This window comes from Neodiprion fabricii, chromosome 3, assembly GCF_021155785.1.
Source record: "Neodiprion fabricii isolate iyNeoFabr1 chromosome 3, iyNeoFabr1.1, whole genome shotgun sequence".
NCBI classification, from domain to species: domain Eukaryota; kingdom Metazoa; phylum Arthropoda; class Insecta; order Hymenoptera; family Diprionidae; genus Neodiprion; species Neodiprion fabricii.
In genome coordinates this window covers 8,131,522-8,152,651 of record NC_060241.1, presented here as the reverse complement: position 1 = coordinate 8,152,651, position 21,130 = coordinate 8,131,522, and the positions used below count along the sequence as shown (strand labels likewise).

General features: G+C 36.7%; 2 protein-coding genes across 13 annotated transcripts in view; both read left to right on the top strand.

Annotated features, from left to right (window-relative positions):
* Positions 1 to 21,130, top strand: part of LOC124177829 (carotenoid isomerooxygenase) — a 53,192-nt gene that overhangs the window by 9,564 nt on the left and 22,498 nt on the right. For 4 of the 11 annotated variants that reach the window (XR_006869672.1, XM_046560683.1, XM_046560680.1 and 1 more), the window contains exons 1-2: positions 16,980 to 17,327; positions 20,765 to 21,009. Coding sequence is in view for 5 of the 11 variants with exons in the window: in XM_046560683.1 (XP_046416639.1) it covers positions 17,253 to 17,327; positions 20,765 to 21,009 (320 nt within the window). In the remaining 6 variants the exon portion in view is untranslated. Of the gene's footprint in view, positions 1 to 16,978; positions 17,328 to 19,876; positions 20,063 to 20,764; positions 21,010 to 21,130 lie in introns of those variants that run through there. The other 7 variants (XR_006869671.1, XR_006869670.1, XM_046560679.1 and 4 more) reach the window with 5 other exon arrangements.
* On the top strand, positions 11,654 to 14,035 carry LOC124177835. Of its 2 annotated transcripts, XM_046560696.1 has the most exons (3): positions 11,654 to 12,049; positions 12,147 to 13,378; positions 13,712 to 14,035. In XM_046560696.1, the coding sequence occupies exons 2-3, from the start codon at positions 13,004 to 13,006 to the stop codon at positions 13,955 to 13,957; spliced, it is 621 nt and encodes a 206-aa protein (XP_046416652.1). In that variant the 5' UTR covers positions 11,654 to 12,049; positions 12,147 to 13,003; the 3' UTR covers positions 13,958 to 14,035. The 2 variants fall into 2 exon arrangements, with proteins under 2 accessions (XP_046416652.1, XP_046416653.1); XM_046560697.1 differs by lacking the exon at positions 11,654 to 12,049 and having other exon boundaries at positions 12,125 to 13,378.

Sequence of the window (21,130 nt, the reverse complement as noted above, 5' to 3'; positions counted from 1 at the left end):
TAATTAAGCAGTTATTTACGAATAACAGCCTTTCGTGTGTCGGCATTATTCACTCATTAGAGACTCGCAAGGCGCTAATTTGCCGGTTCGGAATGTTCGAAAGGCTTTCACGAGCGATTCGGCTCGTCGATTTCAGCGTTTAATATCGAGGTCATACGGTAGTGATACCCTTACCGACCGAGCAAACTCACGCTTTTTCTTACAATATTAAAGAAACAAAGGTACGGAAAGGATTTTTAATTTTCACGATGCATCGCTCCTTTGCAGCGGAATCGAGGAAAGTTGCTCATATCCCGAGAATCGTGAAAAAAAATATGCACCGTCGAAATTTAAACACTTACCGTTCGTGAAAAATGGGGAATTTACTCGGTCGGTAAGGGTAGGAGTACCGCATCACCTTAACGCGGACCGGAATTGCATGCCTACGCGATTTCGACATTCGGAATTGGCGTGCAGTCGTTTAGACGAACGACATTTGAATCGGAGGTGGAGACTCCGATCCGCGATCGAGTCGTTTATTCATAATTGTCGCGGTGCGTTTGCGCGGCGCATTTAACCATCTGCGTACGTCTGTCCGTCGTGGTTTTAATCAAAATGTTTACACTGCAATTTCCAGATGGTGGGAATAATTCAACGTAATAATTGCTCCTGTAATAGTATCCAACGCTGTTTCGCCTTCCACCCACCCATACTTTGTATATCTATGTATACGCATAGTGTGTTGGACAAATGCGTCATGCACTTAGAATTCATCACCGTGGTCGACCATTTACATAAATGTTCCGAATGATTATTGCGGCACTGACAACAAAAGTGGAGCTTTTGCCGCTGCCACATGCGTTGGAAATTGTTTAATGCGTTCGATGATTCCTTTTGCGGAAGTGATTCACGGGGAAAAAATTATACCACAGACGCGGATCCAGGATGTATTTTTGGGGATAAAATTACTAAAGAAATTTTATAAGTACGAAAGAAATACTGTATTCGTGATTGTAAAAAATACTGTAAATCATGACTGTATTTTAAAACTTCATAACTTCCGTTTTTAAAGTTTAAATCAAGGTTTGCCGTGATAAAAATTATTGCTGAGTACTATTTCAAGAACTAACACATGAGACGAGGTAGTATCAATAGCCTTGAGCCTAACAAAAATCGTACCAAATCGCTCTGAACCGCTTTTTTCGCAAAAATCACTGTAAAAAGTTGAAGTTTGCCGTTGATATTCGAACGATATTTGTGTAATACAAATATTTTTTTTTTTTTTAATCTCGAAAAGTACTGTGGACAAGTTAATTTTAATGTTTAGGAATTGAAACGAAAATTCTGATGTCACAAAATAGAAATTTTCGCAAGGCTTGTCTGTTAGACAAGCAAAGGACTAAGTGGAAGTAATCGGGTTTTGAAAACCTATAAATTGGTCAAAGTCCAAAGTTTCTCGGATGCTTGTTTTTTCTAAAAACCATGGTGTAATGACGCACCTTCTGTACTGTTTAATTAACCTTTGTCAGATTACTAAACATAACTACTTTACAGTAAATTACATATTGCGATTACGTAATCGCTTAAAATTTGACGACTCATTTTCATGGAGCCGTATGTCACAAGAAATTTTTATTTTTTTTTCAACTCACTTGATTAATTGTATTATTTCAATAAGAAATTGATTAAAATAACAATTAAAATATTGATGTGACCATATTTTGCATTGTCATATATACGTCAATAGTTCTAAAAAAGCTATAGGAAGAAAAGTAGGGTAAAAACAAACAATAATAACAGCGCTGCTTGCGGATATCTGAATGATATTTTATGGACGTACTATGTACTATGTACTATGTACTGTGGATGTACTATGAAAATACCAAGATCCTGAAAGTATCAGACCTCAATCTCAATTGGATACGGAGATAAAAAAAAATTGTAACAAAATAGAAAATAATTAATTTCTCAGAAGTGACGGGACCGATTTACTTTAAAATTTAATATGTTATTGAAAAAGTCAAGAGTTTTTACGGACACAATGGACAGATTTTGGGCTTGTCAAATTGACGATAAAAAAAATTATTTGCGCTCAAATTTTCGTTCCTTATTGTGATACTTTTCGATCATGAAGATAAATGAACTGATAATCTGTTCGTTGTGCCGATAAAAACTCTTGACTTTCGCAATAAGACATTAAAATGTCAATTAAATCGGCAATGTCACTCTGGAGAAAAAAATGATGCTGTTCTTTTTTATTACTTTTTTTCCGCACATCCAAATGAAATTGAGGTCTGATTCTTTTTGAAATTTTCTGTTGCTCAAAAACCAATAGTTTGAAGTCTGGTACTTTGAGAGTTGTAGTATTTTAATAGTACACATACGGAAATTTATCCTGCGATAGCTAATTTTTCTCCCTAGCCAGTTACGTCGACAATGAATTGCAATTGGAGAATATAAACCCATAGCGCGCTGTCCGTAAAGCGTCAGGGAATATTAATTTTCGCTTAATCAATTTACGTATGTATACCTGCTTATCCATACAATTTCATTCCGATATTCGCAAAAGGTATTTTTACCTTACCTATCCTCCTATGGTCGTTATTTCAGCGGTGCGCAGTATTTTTAAACAATATTAGGGGATTAAAAAAATATATGTCGCAATATTGGTTCATCAAAAAGAGCGTTAACATTTGAAGACCTGATTTGTCTAAAAGAGGGAGAAAAATAATAACACATATGTACGAGCCTCACCCTGATTAATCATTTTTTACCAGCACATGCCTGCCCTTGAAAAGTTCGACTTTTGCAAATCGTGGAGAGTGCGTAAAGTATCCCATTTCCGAATAGCGCGGTAAAACTTTGTAATCAGTGTCGAGTTCACACCTAGGCTAACAAGCCTGTAACCTATGGCGACGGCATTTGGTTGAGTAGCTTTTCTCTTACTCAAAGTCTTGATAAATAACAAAAATATAAAATATCGTACATGGCAGAGCTCTTACTTATCAAGCGACTTAAGGTCACGTTGTACGCCTACCCTTAGCGACCGATCATATTCTTCCCTTTTCTTCGTACATTAAATAAACAAAGGTGCTGAAAGGGCTTAAATTGCAACGGTGCATTTTTCTTTTGTAGTAGAATTCAGGAAAGTTACTCATACCCCGAAAATTGTTAAAAAAATGTGTGGTGTTTTGACACGTATACTATTCGCATATTTCCCGCTTTTCAGGGGCCAAAAAGTGCATAGCTGATGTACTTTGCGCAATTCTGGGAATAATGAGGAGCAAAATGAGCCATCGTGAGACTGTTTTCATGCAATATTGAGGTCTAGAGAGCGGGTGAGTTTGCGCAGTCGGTAAAGGCAGGAATACTACATGGCTACTGCATGACATTAACACTTGCGCACTCTATCGGTCGGTGAGCAGAACCACTCGTCGTGCGATATGACGACATCTGACAAGCGGAATAAGGGGATGCCCTGATCGATCTCGACGTTGACGCATACCTACATCTCTGAATATCCAAGTCCGTGCATTTCAAATGCGAAAAAGGGCCTTACAGCTCCACTCTTTACGCATAAATAAAGAAATTGCATGAATTCTACGAATTACAATTGCAATTTTGCAAAATCTATACCACTTCTCTATTTCCGTATCAAATGAAAATGCATTGGAGTGTTTTTCTTCAGAATTGCGTATAGAACGGGACTGTTGAGCCTCTTTCCGCGTGTAAGATATGGGGACTTCAGTCCTTGGAGACAGGCCCGGCGACTTTCGTCTGGATGGTATGGACTGAACCGTACCTGAAATTTCTCAAGTATGGAATTCCATACCTGGGAATTTGAGGGAATTTTTTTCCGCATTAATGCTATAGTTGGAAAAATCGGAGAAAACAGAAATCTACCATACCGATTAACGATACTATATCTCCTAACCCTATTAGTTTCGCTTGCGTGTACCTGTACCCTGTATACCAATTAATCGACTATCATAAATTCATACAGAGAGATATTGAATGTAAATAAATAATTTATTTATGTATAATTTATATTTATTTAAAATAAATTTAAAATATGTGTAATACATATGGCTACTGTTAAAAATTGACTCCACCTCCCCCCCCCCCCCCAACTCGATACCTGAAAAATTCATAAGTCGCCGAGCCTGCTTGGATACGACAACGAAATGATTTCAATTTTAATATATATATATATAATTACTTAATATACAATCCGATCCTAAAATTCCTATCATAGATGGCAAATATCCGTACTTTTCACATTCTAATACACTGAAATTTGCCCAATTATAAAACATAGTAGGTGACTTGAAGGAAAAGCTACAGTTCTTTTACCTCAAACTTGTTAAGTGACTCAATTAAAACTCAATGTCTTAGTTACCCGATCAACAAGATCAAACAGAAAGTGGAATTTTCTCAGCTACTCATTGTCAGATTATACTAGTCAACAGGGCTGCTTGCCGTTAATTAAATCGCAATTTTTTGTCACTTACATGCTTAAATATTATCGGAAAAATGTTAAAAATATTTCATTACATCGAAATATCTAAATATACGACAAAGTATATATTTGACATTATTATTGATGCGTTTATAGCTCTGTTTATGGCGTATAAGTATTATAACTACCCTTATTAACAAGCTAACGATTAATATGGCTAAATAGACGATATACCCTCACAACTGTATACATTTTAAACAATATTAAGAGCACATAGACTGTTTATTCGAACTGGCCATCGAAAATGTTTATAGATTTGTGTTGGACGTCAAAACGAGATAATCTATCACACTTCCATAAAAGAAAAGCAAAACGTATCAAATAGTCATGAGAATAATTTTTTAACACTGAAATGTCTACAAATTTTCACGCATCTTATTTCTTTAAATAAATAAATTTTCCTCAGAAGAGATAACTCGATAAGAAAAAAGGTATTTTTTTTACACACATATATTCATTAATCTCACGCCCAGGTTAAGAAATAGAGCATTTGCTAAGCACGCTAAAAAAAAGTGTGTTTTTTTTGTTGGCCAGTGTAAGTTATGGAAAAAGGAAGACTGCCAAAGGCTCTGCACCTCTTTAACTTTATACTTAAACACATATTATTATGTACTGTTCACGGCACAGCTACCAATCCAGATTCCAGAGTTCACATTCAAAGATTCAACTCCACTAACTTTGGAAGACGCGTATGAAGATTTATTGAGTTCACATTCGGAACATTCTACACTCGAAGCAAATATCATACGCAGTTTGAATCCTTCACAAAATACCGTTCCAAATTACGTCACCTGCGATATTTTATTAGAACGCAGCATTGAACAAAATATGGATTCCAATTTTTCCCTGATCAAGCGCACCTATGCCGATCAAACTAGTTACCTCTAACAAGAAGCATTTACTGCAAGCTTCCAAGCATTTACTTCCAAGCAAAGAAACGCAACCACGACCATCGTTAGTGTATTCGAGAATCAAACTAGTTATCTTCTACGTTCCTTGAAAACTTTTCCAAAAAATTTCTTCACTATCTAAAGATTATGCCGATTGGAAAAATGATCACCAACGCCTCAAGGAACATGAGAATTCTTACGAGAATAAGTCGGCAAATACCGATCATATAAGCAGAAGTAAGAGCAAAGCTAGAGTTGATAAAGCTCTAGCAATTTCAGATGAAAAAGCAATTGATTATTGGTCAAATATATCGAGGCGCGTGGTCGCTGTAATAAAACCATTAACGGTCCGTGGATTAGCGTTTCGAGATTCAAGCGAGAAGTTTCATTCCAAGCATAACAGAAACTATCCGATGTGTTTAAAATTAATCGCTGGATTTGATCCATTCGTTGCAGAGTATATTCGATTGTACGGAAATAAGGAGAGTGGCTCTACCTCTTACCTTTCTTCGACAATTTGTGCAAAGCTTATTCAGATAATGGCAAAGCAGGTCCGAGACGAGATACTTGAAGAAATGAAAGCAGAAAAGTATTTTTCAACAATCGTCGACATCGTCGACATAAATTGGTCGACATTTATTATTCGTTACGTCAGTAAACTCCGGCCATACGGCCAAAGAACTCGTAACTTGTGTACCGGCAATAAGTACCCTCAGTCGTCACGTTATTGATGTTCAAAACTGTCACAGACAGTCTTACAATAACGCGAGCAATATGTCAGAAATATAGGCATTGGCTAAAGAAGTCAATCCACTCGCAGATCACGTACCATGTGCACCTCATTCGCTGTTAGGTAAATTTTGTCGAAAAAGTACCATTGGTATTCATGGGAATATGTTGTCTGTAATCAGAGGATGTGATAGTCGGATAATTAAATAATAAAATGTGACATTTTATTGACGTATGTATATAATATACATTCATATACCTATGTATGCATGGACTGGACACAGTGATGATCGTCGTGAAATAAATTAATCATTAGCAAAAGAAAAGAAAAAAACTTAGAAATTAAACGGTCTTTACCCCTTTCAAACCCAAAACTTAAGATAAGAAAAATAAAACAGAAATGTTCCTCTTTTTTCCATAAATACAGTATAAACATGAACTGGACACAGCGATGATCGTAATCATATAGACCGCATTCGTTTAAAAAACAAGAAAAAACTCAGAACAAAGAAGTCCTTAGCTCTTCTAAAACCATCGAAATATAAAACGAAAAAAAATATTTCTCCCTTTTTTCACGAGTAAATATAATATTACGATACGTATAAGTAAAATATATGTAATAAAATATATATCGCTAATATAGATTTCCAACTTCTCTATAGAAAAGAATTCTATGGAAGAAAATGTTCAATTATTACGAATGACGATCATGCTGCACGTGTACGATTTGAGGTTATGTTCAAATTAAAGTAAAAATAAATTTGATAACAATTTTACCAATGATTTTACGAACTTAGGTTATTGATATTGAAATTTATAACTGTCTTAAACATTTATTCAATATTCAAAATGCATACTTACCGCTTTTCACCGGTTCCGTGTCCCAGATGTAGTAGAGAACACGTGCAACGCGCACAAAAGTCATCAGCCATGTGGCGATAAGAGAGCGCGAATTCTATAATAGCATCGCGAAGTATCACATATGGGATCACCGCAATCATAGCGCCGAACGGACGTGTGAATTTTTAAATATTATTCACAAAGAAAATGTATACAACCGGTCAAAAACAGTAACAATATTATGCATTAGTCTAAACGAACTGTTACATTACATTACCACACATGCAAATGCACGCGCCCGCGCTTATGTGTGTGTGTGTGTGTGTGTGCATATATGTGCAATAATGAATGATGACGATACATACAAATATATGATTAACATAGACTGTAATTATAAAATGTTGTGAATACAGCGATTGGACGTCAAATAATCATATAAATATACATAAAATATCACATACATATATTGATTATGAAGCAGATGTATTATATATGTCCTGCATGTCCAAATCCAACAATAGGATATCCCATAGACATTGGCGCGATCCTGGATTTATGCAGGATATCATTAGGATATCGTAATAGTCCGGAATATATAATATATGGGCTCTATGAGACCCAGATGGGATATCCCATGGACGTTTTGTGCTGTGTGGGCGTGTTTTACACAATCCTTGATAGGCAACGGATTAAACTCAAAATGCAAGCTACGGCGTACGTAAAATTGAATGGCAAATTTGTTTTTATCACAAAACCCCTTACAATGATGCCAGAAACCATTGTAAAAAATTCTCAAAATCTAGAATTCTACTATCCTAAAGATCTAAAAGACACACTAAAGGTCAAATTTCAACACCTTTGCGCGTACTTGCGTTCCTTTGCTACTGAAAGCTGCACAAAGTATGAACTGTATGCAATGTGTGTCGATAAGATTCCTTCGACAATATACCCAAGTGTAAATGCTACTCTCCGAATATTTATACGCGTCGCAGCGACCAATTGTTCCGGAGAACGCTACTTTTTCTTATTACAACGAGTCAAAAACTGTTTAAGATCGACGGTAAGTCAAACTAATTGAACGCTCTGGTCATGTTAACAACAGAAGCTGAACTGACGGTTAGGGTTGACCACAATAAGATTATAGATGAGTTACTTCGGGGGCAGCATAGGAAAGTTAGCCTTGTGGCAGCAAATAGCTAAGTCCGGTGGTGACGATGTTGGCGCATGTGCACACTAGGGCTCTCCTTTGCGCATGCGCACCTTCGAATAACTCAATTCCACGCACTGTGTCGTTGAGCGTTACCTAACCCGAATTTTACGCACTGACAATGCCGTCAAACTTTCCATCACAGATGTTGGTGAAAATAACATGTATCACACGTGCGGATGGGTGATATCTAATTCGTCTGATTACAGCGCTCACCTAGGCTCGTGCCGCAAACTTTACAATAGTCGAAAATTGCTCACTTTTCGCATTTTCAATACAGTATACCATTTTTTAATCGCTTTAAGGTTGTCCATAAACTACGTTACCAATTTGGAGGGGGGTTACACCGTAGTAACGTTACTTTGAAAAAATGCGCCATTTGTTATCTTGTTTTATTGGTCGCGCCATTTAAATTTAAAAATGAAACTTTTGTCGAAAAGTTAACGCTACTTTGCTGGAGGGGTATGGGGATGTGGCTGTCGATGAGGGGAGGCCAAAACAAGCTGAAAACTGATCACGCAGTTTCCGGACGGCCCCTTTCACGGGTGTGTTAATTCTTAACCTTCAATCAAGAAAGATATTAAAACTAATTGTCATTCCAAGTGCATCGAATTCAACTAAATGATTACGTGTATTTCTCCTACACTTATAATAAAATTTATTACAGTAAGAACGTCAATTACAAAATTACATGACTAAATTGCTATCTCTTTTTTCTATCGCGTTTACTGTCTTCCCAGTGGCGGAAAATTTTAACACGACTCGCAAAAAAAATGTATTCTAGTTTTTGGATAGGCCTAAATCGAGTTTCTGTATAATCTATAATTAAGCCTAGAACACGTGCAGCTCTTTTTCTAGCTTGTGACTTATAAGTGAGATCGTTCGCGTTTTTCGGTCGTAAAATCGTTATAAAAGCAATAATGGGACTAGCAAGTACGTAAATCTTTTCGTTTTTTAGTAAGGAAACGAACGGCGACGAGAAAATACAATTTCGTTGAAGTTCAGTTGGTGAAAAATTCAATCAATTGCCAAAAAGTGATAAAAAATAGCAAAAACGTCATTTTTCGAAAAAAATCTCACAACTTTCTTTGTAAAAAGCTGATTTTCAAATTTCGAACCCAGTTTTGAAGAGGATACATCGGACTAGCAGGAGTACCAGGAAAAAATCACTATCACTATAGCCCGTTGAAAAAATATATTTATTTCGGGATATTAAAATGCGAAAAATACAGAATACGGAAATACGGAAAACGTCAATAACAACATGACAAAAAAAGTGTTTGTAGCGGCTTTTCGTATATTTCCAAGTTGTTTTGTTTAAAAAATAGTACGTCATTAGTAATAATAAATTGAGGAAGAAGTCGTATAACTCATTTGACTGCAGTAGCGCAAAGGCAACAACGCACCGTTTTGTGTTCCTCGCAGACGGCCAAGTTGTATCATTGAGTACATTTTTTGCTTGAAAAAAAAGCATACGTTTTATACAAAGCCGCCGTATTTATGTAAAAAAAATAAAGTAGCGTATATGTTTTACAAAGCGTCCGAATTCACGGAGAAAATTTCTTCAGTACATAAAGTACATCGCTTTAGATAATATACGTGACTATTGATGCTTAAATTGCATGATAAGAAGTTAAATATTTTCAATGGAATGAAAAATTTAATTTTTTTTTCAATTGCTTATCTCAATTTTTTTGCGCCATGACCAGCAAGCAACTGATGCTACCGCCGGCTTAACCTCACGGTCAGATAGTGAAACTGAATCATGGTCGTTGTCCCCGGTCGATAACGTCAATTTGTAGCATTAGAGCGCACTTTGAAAGACGGCTGGGGTCGTCAACGACCACGTTGTACACGAGTTCTATGGTTAAGGTCATGCAGTACGCCTACCTTTGCGACCGAGCAGATTCACAAGTTACTCATATTCCAAAAATCGTGTGGTTTTTTCACACGTGTTACTATTCCCACATTCATCGCATTTCACGGGCCAAAAAGTGCATAGCTGAGGTACTTTGGGCAAATCCGTAAAGAATGGAGGGTAAAATGAACCATCGTGAAACTGTTTTCATGCAGCATTGAGGTCGCTAGACGAGAACTAGGAATTACAATAATTTCGCAAATAAAAGATGCTCTCGCGATTAGCTGGACGCGGGATTTCAGGATATGAGTTATTTTCCTGTGAATTCCGCTACAAAATAGCAATCCACCGTCGAAATTTGAACCCTTTTCGTTCGTTCGTTGATGTAATATAGGGAGAAAAAGGGAGACTTTGTAGGCCAGTCAAAAAGTCTAAAATATTGCAGTCGTGCACCAGTGCTGCGAACTCGATGGTAGGATAATTCGATGACGCTGAATCGAATGGTGATAATTTTTTTGCACACCGACCACGGGAACATTGCAAAAAGTGCACCGAAAAATTTCAAATGCGTTTAATTCAAAATGTAGGCGTTCGATCGAAAAAAGTTTCCAACAAAAGTTGTACCCAGAACGAAAACGCACAAAAAATTACTTCACTTTTTTTTCGAAAATCAATAGGTGAATCGTGAGGCGCGATTGAAACGAAAGTGCCTCAAAAAGGAACAAAACCGACTGATATGAGAGTCACCGCATCGATGTATACATATATAGTGTCTACAACGGTCCCTTTTCAAGACTACAATTTTTTTCGTAGTTTTACCGGATAAAAACGAAAAAAAAAAATTTCTCACGTGTTATTTAAATGGGAAAATAAAAATTCATTGAGCTTAGCGGAGAATTGAGATATCGAGCTGCGCTTTGGAGGGAATTTTTTTTTATACCTAAAAGAAAGTTTTGAGATGATATGCAAAAAAAAATTTTTTTTTTTTGGACCATCTAATATACATATATAGTATTTGGTATATTATAGAAAAATTTTCGCTTTGAGTGCATAAAGTGAAATATTACTAGTTTACTTAAATATTACAAATTCATTTGAATATTACAAGGATATATCTTCCAACTCCTTCATGTATCCGACGTAAGTCCTTCTATAATTTATTACCTTATCAATATCGATTCTTTTCTAAATTTTCTTAAGTTACGTTGGGTCAGCTGTCGTCGTATTAGTGCGGGAGCCAGCGACAGTTCTCGATGACCAAAGACTGAAAATGTTGACATGTTTATTATGTTGCAAACAAACAGAAAAACTTCAGGTGACTGTTCAGTGGGTGATTACGCTTTGCAGGTAAACAAGTGAAAAATATGCGCTGAGTAAACTGATACCACAAAAGCTCCAATTTAGTCAAGTAATAGTTAACTTTATAAGTTAAACGAAAAAAACATGCAATTTTATGCTTAGTGGGGGAAAAGTGTCCAGCTGATGCAATCCAAGATGCAGCGCATCTTTAGGCACGCGGGCGCGTTGCATCTTTTACTGCATCAGGCGAACACTTTCCCCCCAGTAAATATAAAGCTAGATATTTTTTTCGTTAATTTATTAATTTAATTATTACTTTATCAAATTTCATCTTTTGTGGTATCAGATATCTATATTTTTTTTCATCGCCAAATACAGCGCGTTCATACAGTTTTCGTATCTCAGACGTTTTCCAAACTGAAGGGTTTTTTATTCGTGCAATTTTAACGTGCGAAGTGAATATATGAATATTTACTAAAACCCTTCACTTTCAAAAACGTTTTTTGGAATGACTAAATCTAAACTGTCGTAGCGTAACTCTTTATTTCCTTCTCTTTGTTGTATCGGGAAATGTCTACATTGACACTAACATTTAACATAGCAATACGAAACCTTACATGATTAAAAAAAAAAACATTTTTTCCAAGATTAATTTGGTAGGTGCGTCACGCAGAAAGATTGAAATACTGAGCAATGGATTTCCGAAAGAAACAAGTTATGCAATAAGTGTGAGTAGAATACGTTATTGTTATTTTATTTCATTACAATACTACGATGTCTGTATTACAAAGGACGTGTAAGAATATTAAATTCATATTTTTTTAGACGAATTTCTGCAAGGTGCAAGGACAATAGAACAAACATTAAGTAGGTTCTTCGGTATATAACTCAAGCATGGCAGAGGTGTCACACCTAGCGTCATCGCAAGATTTCTATCAGCAATGCCATCGTCATCCTCAATTATTGAGTGCTTAGAGGACTATAGTGACATCAAATCATCTACCAGTGAACAACACGTGGATCTCGCCAACCATCGAATGAAACGAGATGGTGATGATATTCAGAAGTTCATGTATTGCTTTAAGGAACACCATCCTTTTGAACTTCGATCTTCCTTGATTTCCTTGTCGTCTGGAGTTGTCGGTACGGTTACTACAGGTTGCCATCTGGCATTCGAGAAAGGGAAAAAAAAGTATGGAATTGATGATGGGAAAAGTGGTGGTCGACTCTTCTCTAATATTTCAACGTATTTCGGTTCTGTTTCGTGGTGACGAAGTACAGACACGGAAAGCATTCGAATTCTAACTTTCACCGTATCCCTTATCTCTGTTCGACGACGTTGGTCTCATGGGGAAAACATCGAAGTCCGAACTTTACAAACCATTCAAGCCGTACGTTATCCAAACGAAAAGTTTGATCCGCAACACGACCTTTGTCATCGATGGCGGATTTCTACTGGAAGTGGAACATCATTTCATGTAATTAACGAATTATACCACTCGCATATCATCACCAAATACGGAGAAAATTCTTCGCTCCTCTTCGATGGATACAGCAACGAACATATTGGCATAAAATCGTACCAGAGGTACCGCCGAAGACAACAAAATATGGCACCGGATATCAAGTTCACAGAGAGCACCCTCGTCACTTTGAGCCAAAAATGATCTCTGTCGAATGTGATGAACAAAATGAAACTGGTGCAGGGACTGTCGGAATTTTTACGTAGCCGTGGTGTGAACGTGAAAGTTGCACAAGAAGATGCGGACACGCTTATAGCGAGGACAGCGATTCAGCTAATTGTAAGGCAAAGTACGGGCTGCGACGTGGCAGTTGTTGGTAATGACACCGACCTGCTGGTTTTATTGATCGGTTTAGCATATTCCAGCCCTCTGTATTTTTACGAGATCTCGCTAACTGGTAAAAAAAATACTTTGTATTATACAGAAGACCATGCACATCTGAATCCACAGGATTGGGGCTGGAAGAGAACGACCACGATGATGATTCCTGTCATGAACGCTAAGAAATCAGCGCCTGACAATTCGTTAACGATGGTAAGTTGCAATAAAAATTTGAATAGACTAAATAATTTAATGGTGGAGCATAATTTTTGAGTTATTTTGTGAACATTGAAAATCTCATAATTTCGTAAAATGTGAGCCATTGTGCGTTTCTCTTGTATTTTTTGAAAACAAAAATTAGCACGATGTTTTGAAATTTGCACAAATTTGCACCACTCAACAATTTTTCGAAATATTCACGAATTTTTTAAGCGTACACCGTTTCACTAATGTTTTCGCCAATTTTTAACGAACTGTATCAAAACTCACATACATTATCTGCGCACACAAAGTCTTAATCATTTTCCCTACATATCTATGTTTCAGGTACAATCTGCATGCACTGAACAGTGCAAACACTATGGAGGACAATCCTGTTCCAACTTTTCAATCAGCACGGTCGATGATGACGTTACAGCAGAAGAAAGAGACGAGGATAACGAGGATATTCCAATTAATGAATTCCTAGATATTGCCGCAGAACTCGATCCCGATGATATTGATGACGAGGAAGGTGGCGAAAGTGACGAAGAAGAGGATGTAGAAATCGAATACGATTTTGAAGCGACGTAAATAAATGAATAGATTTTGTGTTTCGTAAAAAATTCGTCTCATCTTTTGTTCTCTAAATGTTCGAACCACCCTTCAGTGAAAAATAACTTTTATTGAATAAACAAAATCACTTGACACCTTGGAAAAATGAAACCATTCAATTTCTTTACAATTTCAGAAACAGCTAAACTCATCGCTGTTTACAACATTCTTGACTAACTTTGCCTTCATTATATTATGCAAGAAAGGGAAAAAAATAGTAACAATAACAATGATAATAACAATTTATACATAAACTTATACACGTAGGGAAACAAAATTAATTGAAACAAAAGGATTCGACAAAAACTTGGAAATAAAATTATCACTTCGGAAAAATTTTTCATCTGCTCGATTGATTTTCTTAAAATTAAATATAACGATGCTTTAGTCACTTGCAGAAAATTTGTTAAACATGATTTTCATCAAAAATTTCCAGAATTTTCAGATGGAAAAACCGACTGTCCAAAATCTATGGTAAGCATGGTGGAATTGACATTTTAAGATTTATATTTTAATTTCTCCCTGAAAATGAAAAGTGAGAAAATAATGATCATTTCCGAAAAATTCAGCAAATTTTCGATCGAACACGGTACTCTCCAATTTTTTTAAGGAATTGTTCGAACCGTTTAATTAGATTGTGAAATTTCGAAGTAAAATCTAATAATTACGAACACCCCTATTGGCAGATATATATGTATATATAATGTACTAGGCCAAGCAACAGAGCAGAAAAAGAGCCGAAATTTGAAGTGAATACTACTTGACAACTGACTGTGCAATTATGTGTAAGACAGTTAGTAGATGAAAACTGCATAGTTTCCAACTCGAGATTATTTTGTTAAAGAGATTAACAAATTTCAACGCGCTTTATAGAAAAACCGAAATAGACGTTTTGTTGCCGATGACGTCTAGTTTCGAAATTCATATTTCACATTTAAATCCCACGACCTCAGGAGCAAAGAGCCCTCCGCGAAAATATCGCAAAGAAAAAATTCTAGTGGCAATTGTGCAAAAACTATTAATCCGACCGAGTCTAGGTTTCGCATACACAAAGTACATGTAAATAGCTACTACTGTGCCAAGTTACAGCTGTTAATATTACAAAATGTCGGAGTTGTGAATTTTTTATGAAAACGCAAAAATTTTACGGCTTTTCCGACTTTTCTCCGTTTCTAATCGTCCGATCGGGTCGATCGACCCCGCATTTTCTTCGTAATTCAATTCTCTACGATTCTCCCATTCGCATCGTTAAGATTGCTTGATTAGTTTCAGTTTTATACGCAAAAAATGTGTGTCATGTAAAAATGCTATAATGCTTGGCCTTTATAGATATATGCAGATCCATTAATTCTTGACGAAAGTGTGCGCACTAGGGTCGGCGATTTTGATGCTGATTTTTTCCTCGAAAGTACACCTAAAAAGGAGACGATCCTGAAAATTTGAGCCCGATATGTGCAAATTCGGCCGTTGGAGAATTTGTTGAATTTTTAAAAAAGTCGATTTTTCACTAATTTTCAAATATTTGTATCTCAGCTTCTATATAACTTAAAGACTCCTGTCCAGCGGCATTCTTCTCAGTAAGACTTCTACGTTTATGAAAAAAATAGACATTAGGTCTAAACTTATATCGGTCTTAGCTAATAGCTTCCAACTAAACAACTGTTTTGGTTAAATTTTACCTATTTATAAAACACTATTATATGTACCGTATTTGAAGTTGAGAGTCGACCAGCAGCTAATATCTTTTGTCGAGGTGTATTTCAATGGAACCTACCCAGCTTTTGCTTAATTGCTCCGATTTTGTAAAGTTATAGCTATTTAAAACCAATCAAATTTTAAAAAATCGCTGTTTTCAAATAGCTAGAACTTTTTTCTCCGAACTTCGATTTGTTTCAAACTTTCAGAAAAGTTGCTTTATTCTGTCCCCAATAAGCTACTTACTTACACGAACGACCATTCGGCTGAGTATAGGATCGTATACCTATTTGGCGGTTTGTGAGGGGACACACAGCGAGCACGCCGAGCCTGCTCCTATATCTATATATACATCGATGCGGTGACTCTTATATCAGAAGGTTTTGTTCCTTTCTGAGGCACTTTCGTTTCAATCGCGCCTCACGATTCACCCATTGATTTTGGAAAAAAAAAGTAAAGTAATTTTTTGTGCGTTTTTGTTCTGGGTACAACTTTTGTTGGAAACTTTTTTCGATCGAACGCGTAAATTTTGAATTAAACGCATTTGAAATTTTTCGGTGCACTTTTTGCAATGTTCCCGGGGTCGGTGTGCAAAAAAATTATCACCATTCGATTCAGCGTCATCGAATTATCCTACCATCGAGTTCGCAGCACTGGTGCACGACTGCAATATTTTAGACTTTTTGACTGACCTATTGCTCGATCGGTAAGGGTAGGAGTACTGCATGACCCGTAAAGATACAAAAAAGCAGGGTCCTAAGTTTTGAAAAAGTCGTAGTTTATTTAGGGCGTGTTCGGAAATCGACTGACCGTACTGTCGGTACTGAAAATCTACAGTATACGTCACTTGGACTATATCATTTTCAGTTCTGACAGTACTTTCAGTCAATTTCCGAACACGCCGTAGCAGAGACAATTAGGTTCGAGCCACGCACGCGTCGAATCGAAAGCGTGCCTGGTTGCCGGCGAGTTACAAGTCAGGCGCAAAAGTGAACGTAGTTTTGGCCGCCAAGGTATCTCGAGTATTGAAAATCGATATATTAAAGGCGATGGGTAATACGATTCAAGGTTACAGAAGTCGGTCTAGCCCGCGGTGACGCGATAGACTCGATTAACGAGGTTTTGCAAACTGTGCGAGAAAAATGGGGCTGAAAATGGCGCGAATATAGACGAACAATTGAAAAGTGAAATCCGACGAATCCGGCATTAGAAACATGGAAACGCGTAAATCCGGCGTATTGGCCAGCTGCGCAATGCAAAGCCGCCAGATTTTCCCACCTAACACCTAAGCATAACACAGTTCTGCAACCGCCGAGCCTTGCGGATGATCTAAATTTGCAGTCTCGCAGTATTAATGCGTCTTCGCAATACTTCATCACACTTGAAAGAAATTTCTCTCCGTTCTAAAACACGGCGAGTATCTCGCTTATGTTTTGACGTCATGATCAACATGCCGGTCATGGCATCTTACGGTACGTGCATATCCATGAATGAACTGCGCAAATAAGAACAGTGGGCCAAGTATTGATTACAGCGGCTAACCATCGTCAAAGTGTATTGTCCGTATACGTATTTCCCAATGTCAGATGTTTGTGAGAATTCGAGTTCCGTCGTGGAGGACGGATCGCCTCCGAGAATCGCTACTTTTTTTACGGTAACGAGTTATATCCCTATTGACTAATGTTATTCTTCGATATGAAGGTCACAACTCAAGACACTTTTTTATAGTGTTGACGTTTATATCCCTATTATATTCAATCTCTGTGTATCGGTATGCGAGTACTTTTATTGCCTCGAACGCACAACGCAACTTGTGCTTGTATTATTATATCTTGTTTGTTTTCCCAAATGAAAGGTGGTACGGCAAACCGGCTTAAGTGCCAAAATATCGAGAAATATGTTTGTTTTCTTGAAAATTTGTAGAAAATCCGTACGCACGTCCTTGCAAAACGATATGGCTCTAAAAAGTTTATTCGCGAAATTACAAAAAGTTGGCACGGCAAAACGGTGTAAGTGCCATCTTTATGACTTTTTAGGATTAATTTAAAGTAACAAATCGAAAGGTACGTTTTGGAGCTGTTCAACCTCTTTTTTTAAATGGCTCAAACCCCGATGCAATACAGCAATCTTTCTTCAAAAAAATTATGCGCGAAAATCAATATTTTCCGTGCCAGTGTAAGTCCGCGGTTCGTGCCTATTATTATTTTTTTTCTTTTATTGTGGCTGCTGATTAAAAATAGAATTATGATTTCAAAATTGCGGAACATTATGTAGTTTGAGTGAAAAAACAATGTTTTAGAGCGAATAATGTGTTGTTTTTTTTCCTCAAACATACATCAAACATGACAAAAATCGGCTCAAAAATCTGAAACAATCTGTGCGTATTTTAAACTTTAATTTAAACAAACAATCGTATGAATTTTTCCATATTTCATTTTGTTCGTTGAATACAAAATTAAGAAGGACTTGTTGAAGGTGAAGAAATACCGTTTACATAAATTTCCGTAGTTTTTGGACTAGTATCCCGTAAATATCTGGGCCTAATTTTTGACTCACACCCACGAAATGCGACAAACATGTCCAATACATCGTTAATAAAACTAAATATTCAACCATTCAATTTTACGAATGATCTAAAATTATACAAACTAACATGGTGAGGTTAATTTATCGAGCTTTCTTCCATAGTCTCCTAAACTACGGTATAACTGCTTGGGGAGGCCCATATAACAACTATCGCAACTTATTGCAAAGGCCCTAAAATAGACCGATAACAATTGCCACAAAAATAACATTATCCTGAATAATAAACCTCTAAATTTGAAACAGTTCTGTACCACTATGATATACTAAAAGACAAATTTCAAACTTGTGTCGGGATAACTAGATGTAGGGATATACTAATTCCTGTACGTAAAAAGCCAATTAGTATAAAGTGCAGCTAGTTAAATGAAAAAGTTAAACAATTCTAAGAGGAAAAAAAATTTTAATTATAGATCGCATCTCATGTTTAATTTTCACCTTTTATAATTCACGTTAATTCTCTTGATAGTTATTGTTAAGTGTATATGGCATATTGCCAGAAATATAAAATATTTATTGTACTTGGATACTACTCATTGTCAATAGTTTCTTTAGATATTTAGCTTTAAATTTCTTGTACCAGGTCTGCTAACGGGTAACCTTGTCTACCTCTGCAAGTTTACTTGTGTAATCTTTACTGGTTAATATTAAATTCAAACAAATTCAAATCAAGCAGAACACGAACACACACTTTCTTGACAATTCCCTGCTGATCCTGTAGGACATATTATCCTCAAGTCAGTATTATATGAACAAACGTTCTGTAAGGTCGTACGTAATTGTGCACAAACAGATTTTTTTTTTGTCAACTCTCTTCTTCTTTTACAATTAGCTGCAGTGAACTCGGAGGAATCAAATTCTTAAGGCATCAGAAAGTTGGGCATCATCTGTCCCATTTTTTCTTATTCAAATTTAATTGATATCGAGTTTCAGTATTTCTGTGATAGAAGGATTTTTCGACTATATCAGGAGGTAAAGAGGTATAAATATATTTACCGATTTGACAGTTTGACTAAATTTCTAACACAGAGAATATTTCAAAAACAAACGTCCGCAATACTCGTTTGAAAAACTCTAAGCGGTTTCCGCAAAGAACAAAAAAAAAAAAAAAAACTATCTCTATTTAGATACACTTTTTGTGACTATTGACTACCACGTGGAAAAGTCTCAGCTTACACTTCATTTAGATAATCATAAATCGGTGGACTCGTGTTTCTCGACTCCAAATCCGATACGAAGTATCAAAAAATGACCGCATATAAGAAACGAAAAAACAAAGATACGATCTTCAACTTGGAATTGAATTCGGTCAGCTGCCGACTACGTGGAAACCTAAATAGATGGAAGTCGGAAGGTTTGCGGAGTATATTATGTGTAGGATGTCCTTTTCCTTATCGAATTTATTTTCGCACATGTCATAATACGCAACGTGGCTGATGCGCCTGCTCACACAGTTCGAGGCTAAAATCCCGCCGTTGCGCGCGCTTCGTTGCGCTCTGAGGCCTGCGCATGCGCACACATAGGTACATGCTTAAACAAATGCACATCACTTGGTGTGTGTGTTATACGCACACGTAACATATGCCCGTTGCGAATCCTTAAGGCTTCAGTCAAACGTCGCACAAGGACGTCACGTGTCACGCTCGAACCATTTAAGATCCGGACAACAAACCTCAAGCCTCATTCGATGTAGTAATTCCGCCGTGGTGAAATACGGCGACAGTTTGCAATTCATCTCGTGCCTTCCGATCCAGTCGGACAACGGAGTGCGGTTTACATCCTTTTCCTTGCAATTACTCACTGAACGTAAGCTGCGCGGATATTAAGCTTCTGTTGGAACACTCGAATAACTAAACAACCACCTTCGTTACGTCCAGTCTTAATTGCTGGTTACGAAACTGCATATAGTCAGTGTTAAATTACACGAATCTGAACGCTGAGGCGACCTTGAAATGCCTCCTGAATCCAGTTCGCCGTTTAATTCGTGAAAAACTTCGGGCTCCGTAAAGATTTCTGAAAGATTCTTGATACCAATCTGTAGAAAGTTTTTTTTTCTTTAACTCGTTGGCGCAAAGATCCATTTTTCGTTGTCTTCCTTGCGATTTTTTTTTTTTATTGGATTTAAAAACGTAGCTTCGGTCAAGCACTTTTATCGTGGAATCAGTTAGATGAACTGAAACACATTGCATCCTAAATTTCTAGATTTACTCAATTCAAGTTTTGAGGTAGAAAACAAACAAGATTACGTGAAATTCTATTTTGGGTCAAAATTATCGTCCACGGAAATGCAATTGAATTTATTCCGGTATGTGCAGCGCTTGCATTTCTTTTTTTTTTTTTTTGTCATTGTACAAAGCTTTGTTTGACCTTTGGAAAAAACACCAGAAGTAACAGAAATACTAATTGTTGAGAATTGGGGAAGAAAGCAATTATTTTAATATATTTCTCCAGCAGAAATTCATGGATATTTCAATAATATAAAATATAAACTAAATTCTCTAATTCCAGAAAAAAATGGATCAAGACGTTCCGAAGTTGCTGGATCGCGAAGACGCGTTCTTCTGGCCAAATTCTGACCCGACGGTATGGATGAGGTCATGTGAACACGAAGTTATCGAACCGATGTCAGGGAAAAATTTCGGCACTATGCCCACCTGGTTGAAAGGGACTTTACTGAGGAATGGACCGGGGAGTTTGAAAGTTGGCGAATACAGATTCGACCATTTATTCGACAGCTCAGCGCTACTGCACAGGTGATTTTTATACGAAGCCAGCTTTTTGCCGAAAATGAAGAATTTTTTCGAGAAATCAAAATACTACAAAATCGCTCTCTTGCTATTCGCAAAAATTATAATCATAGCCCCAGTGTGAATC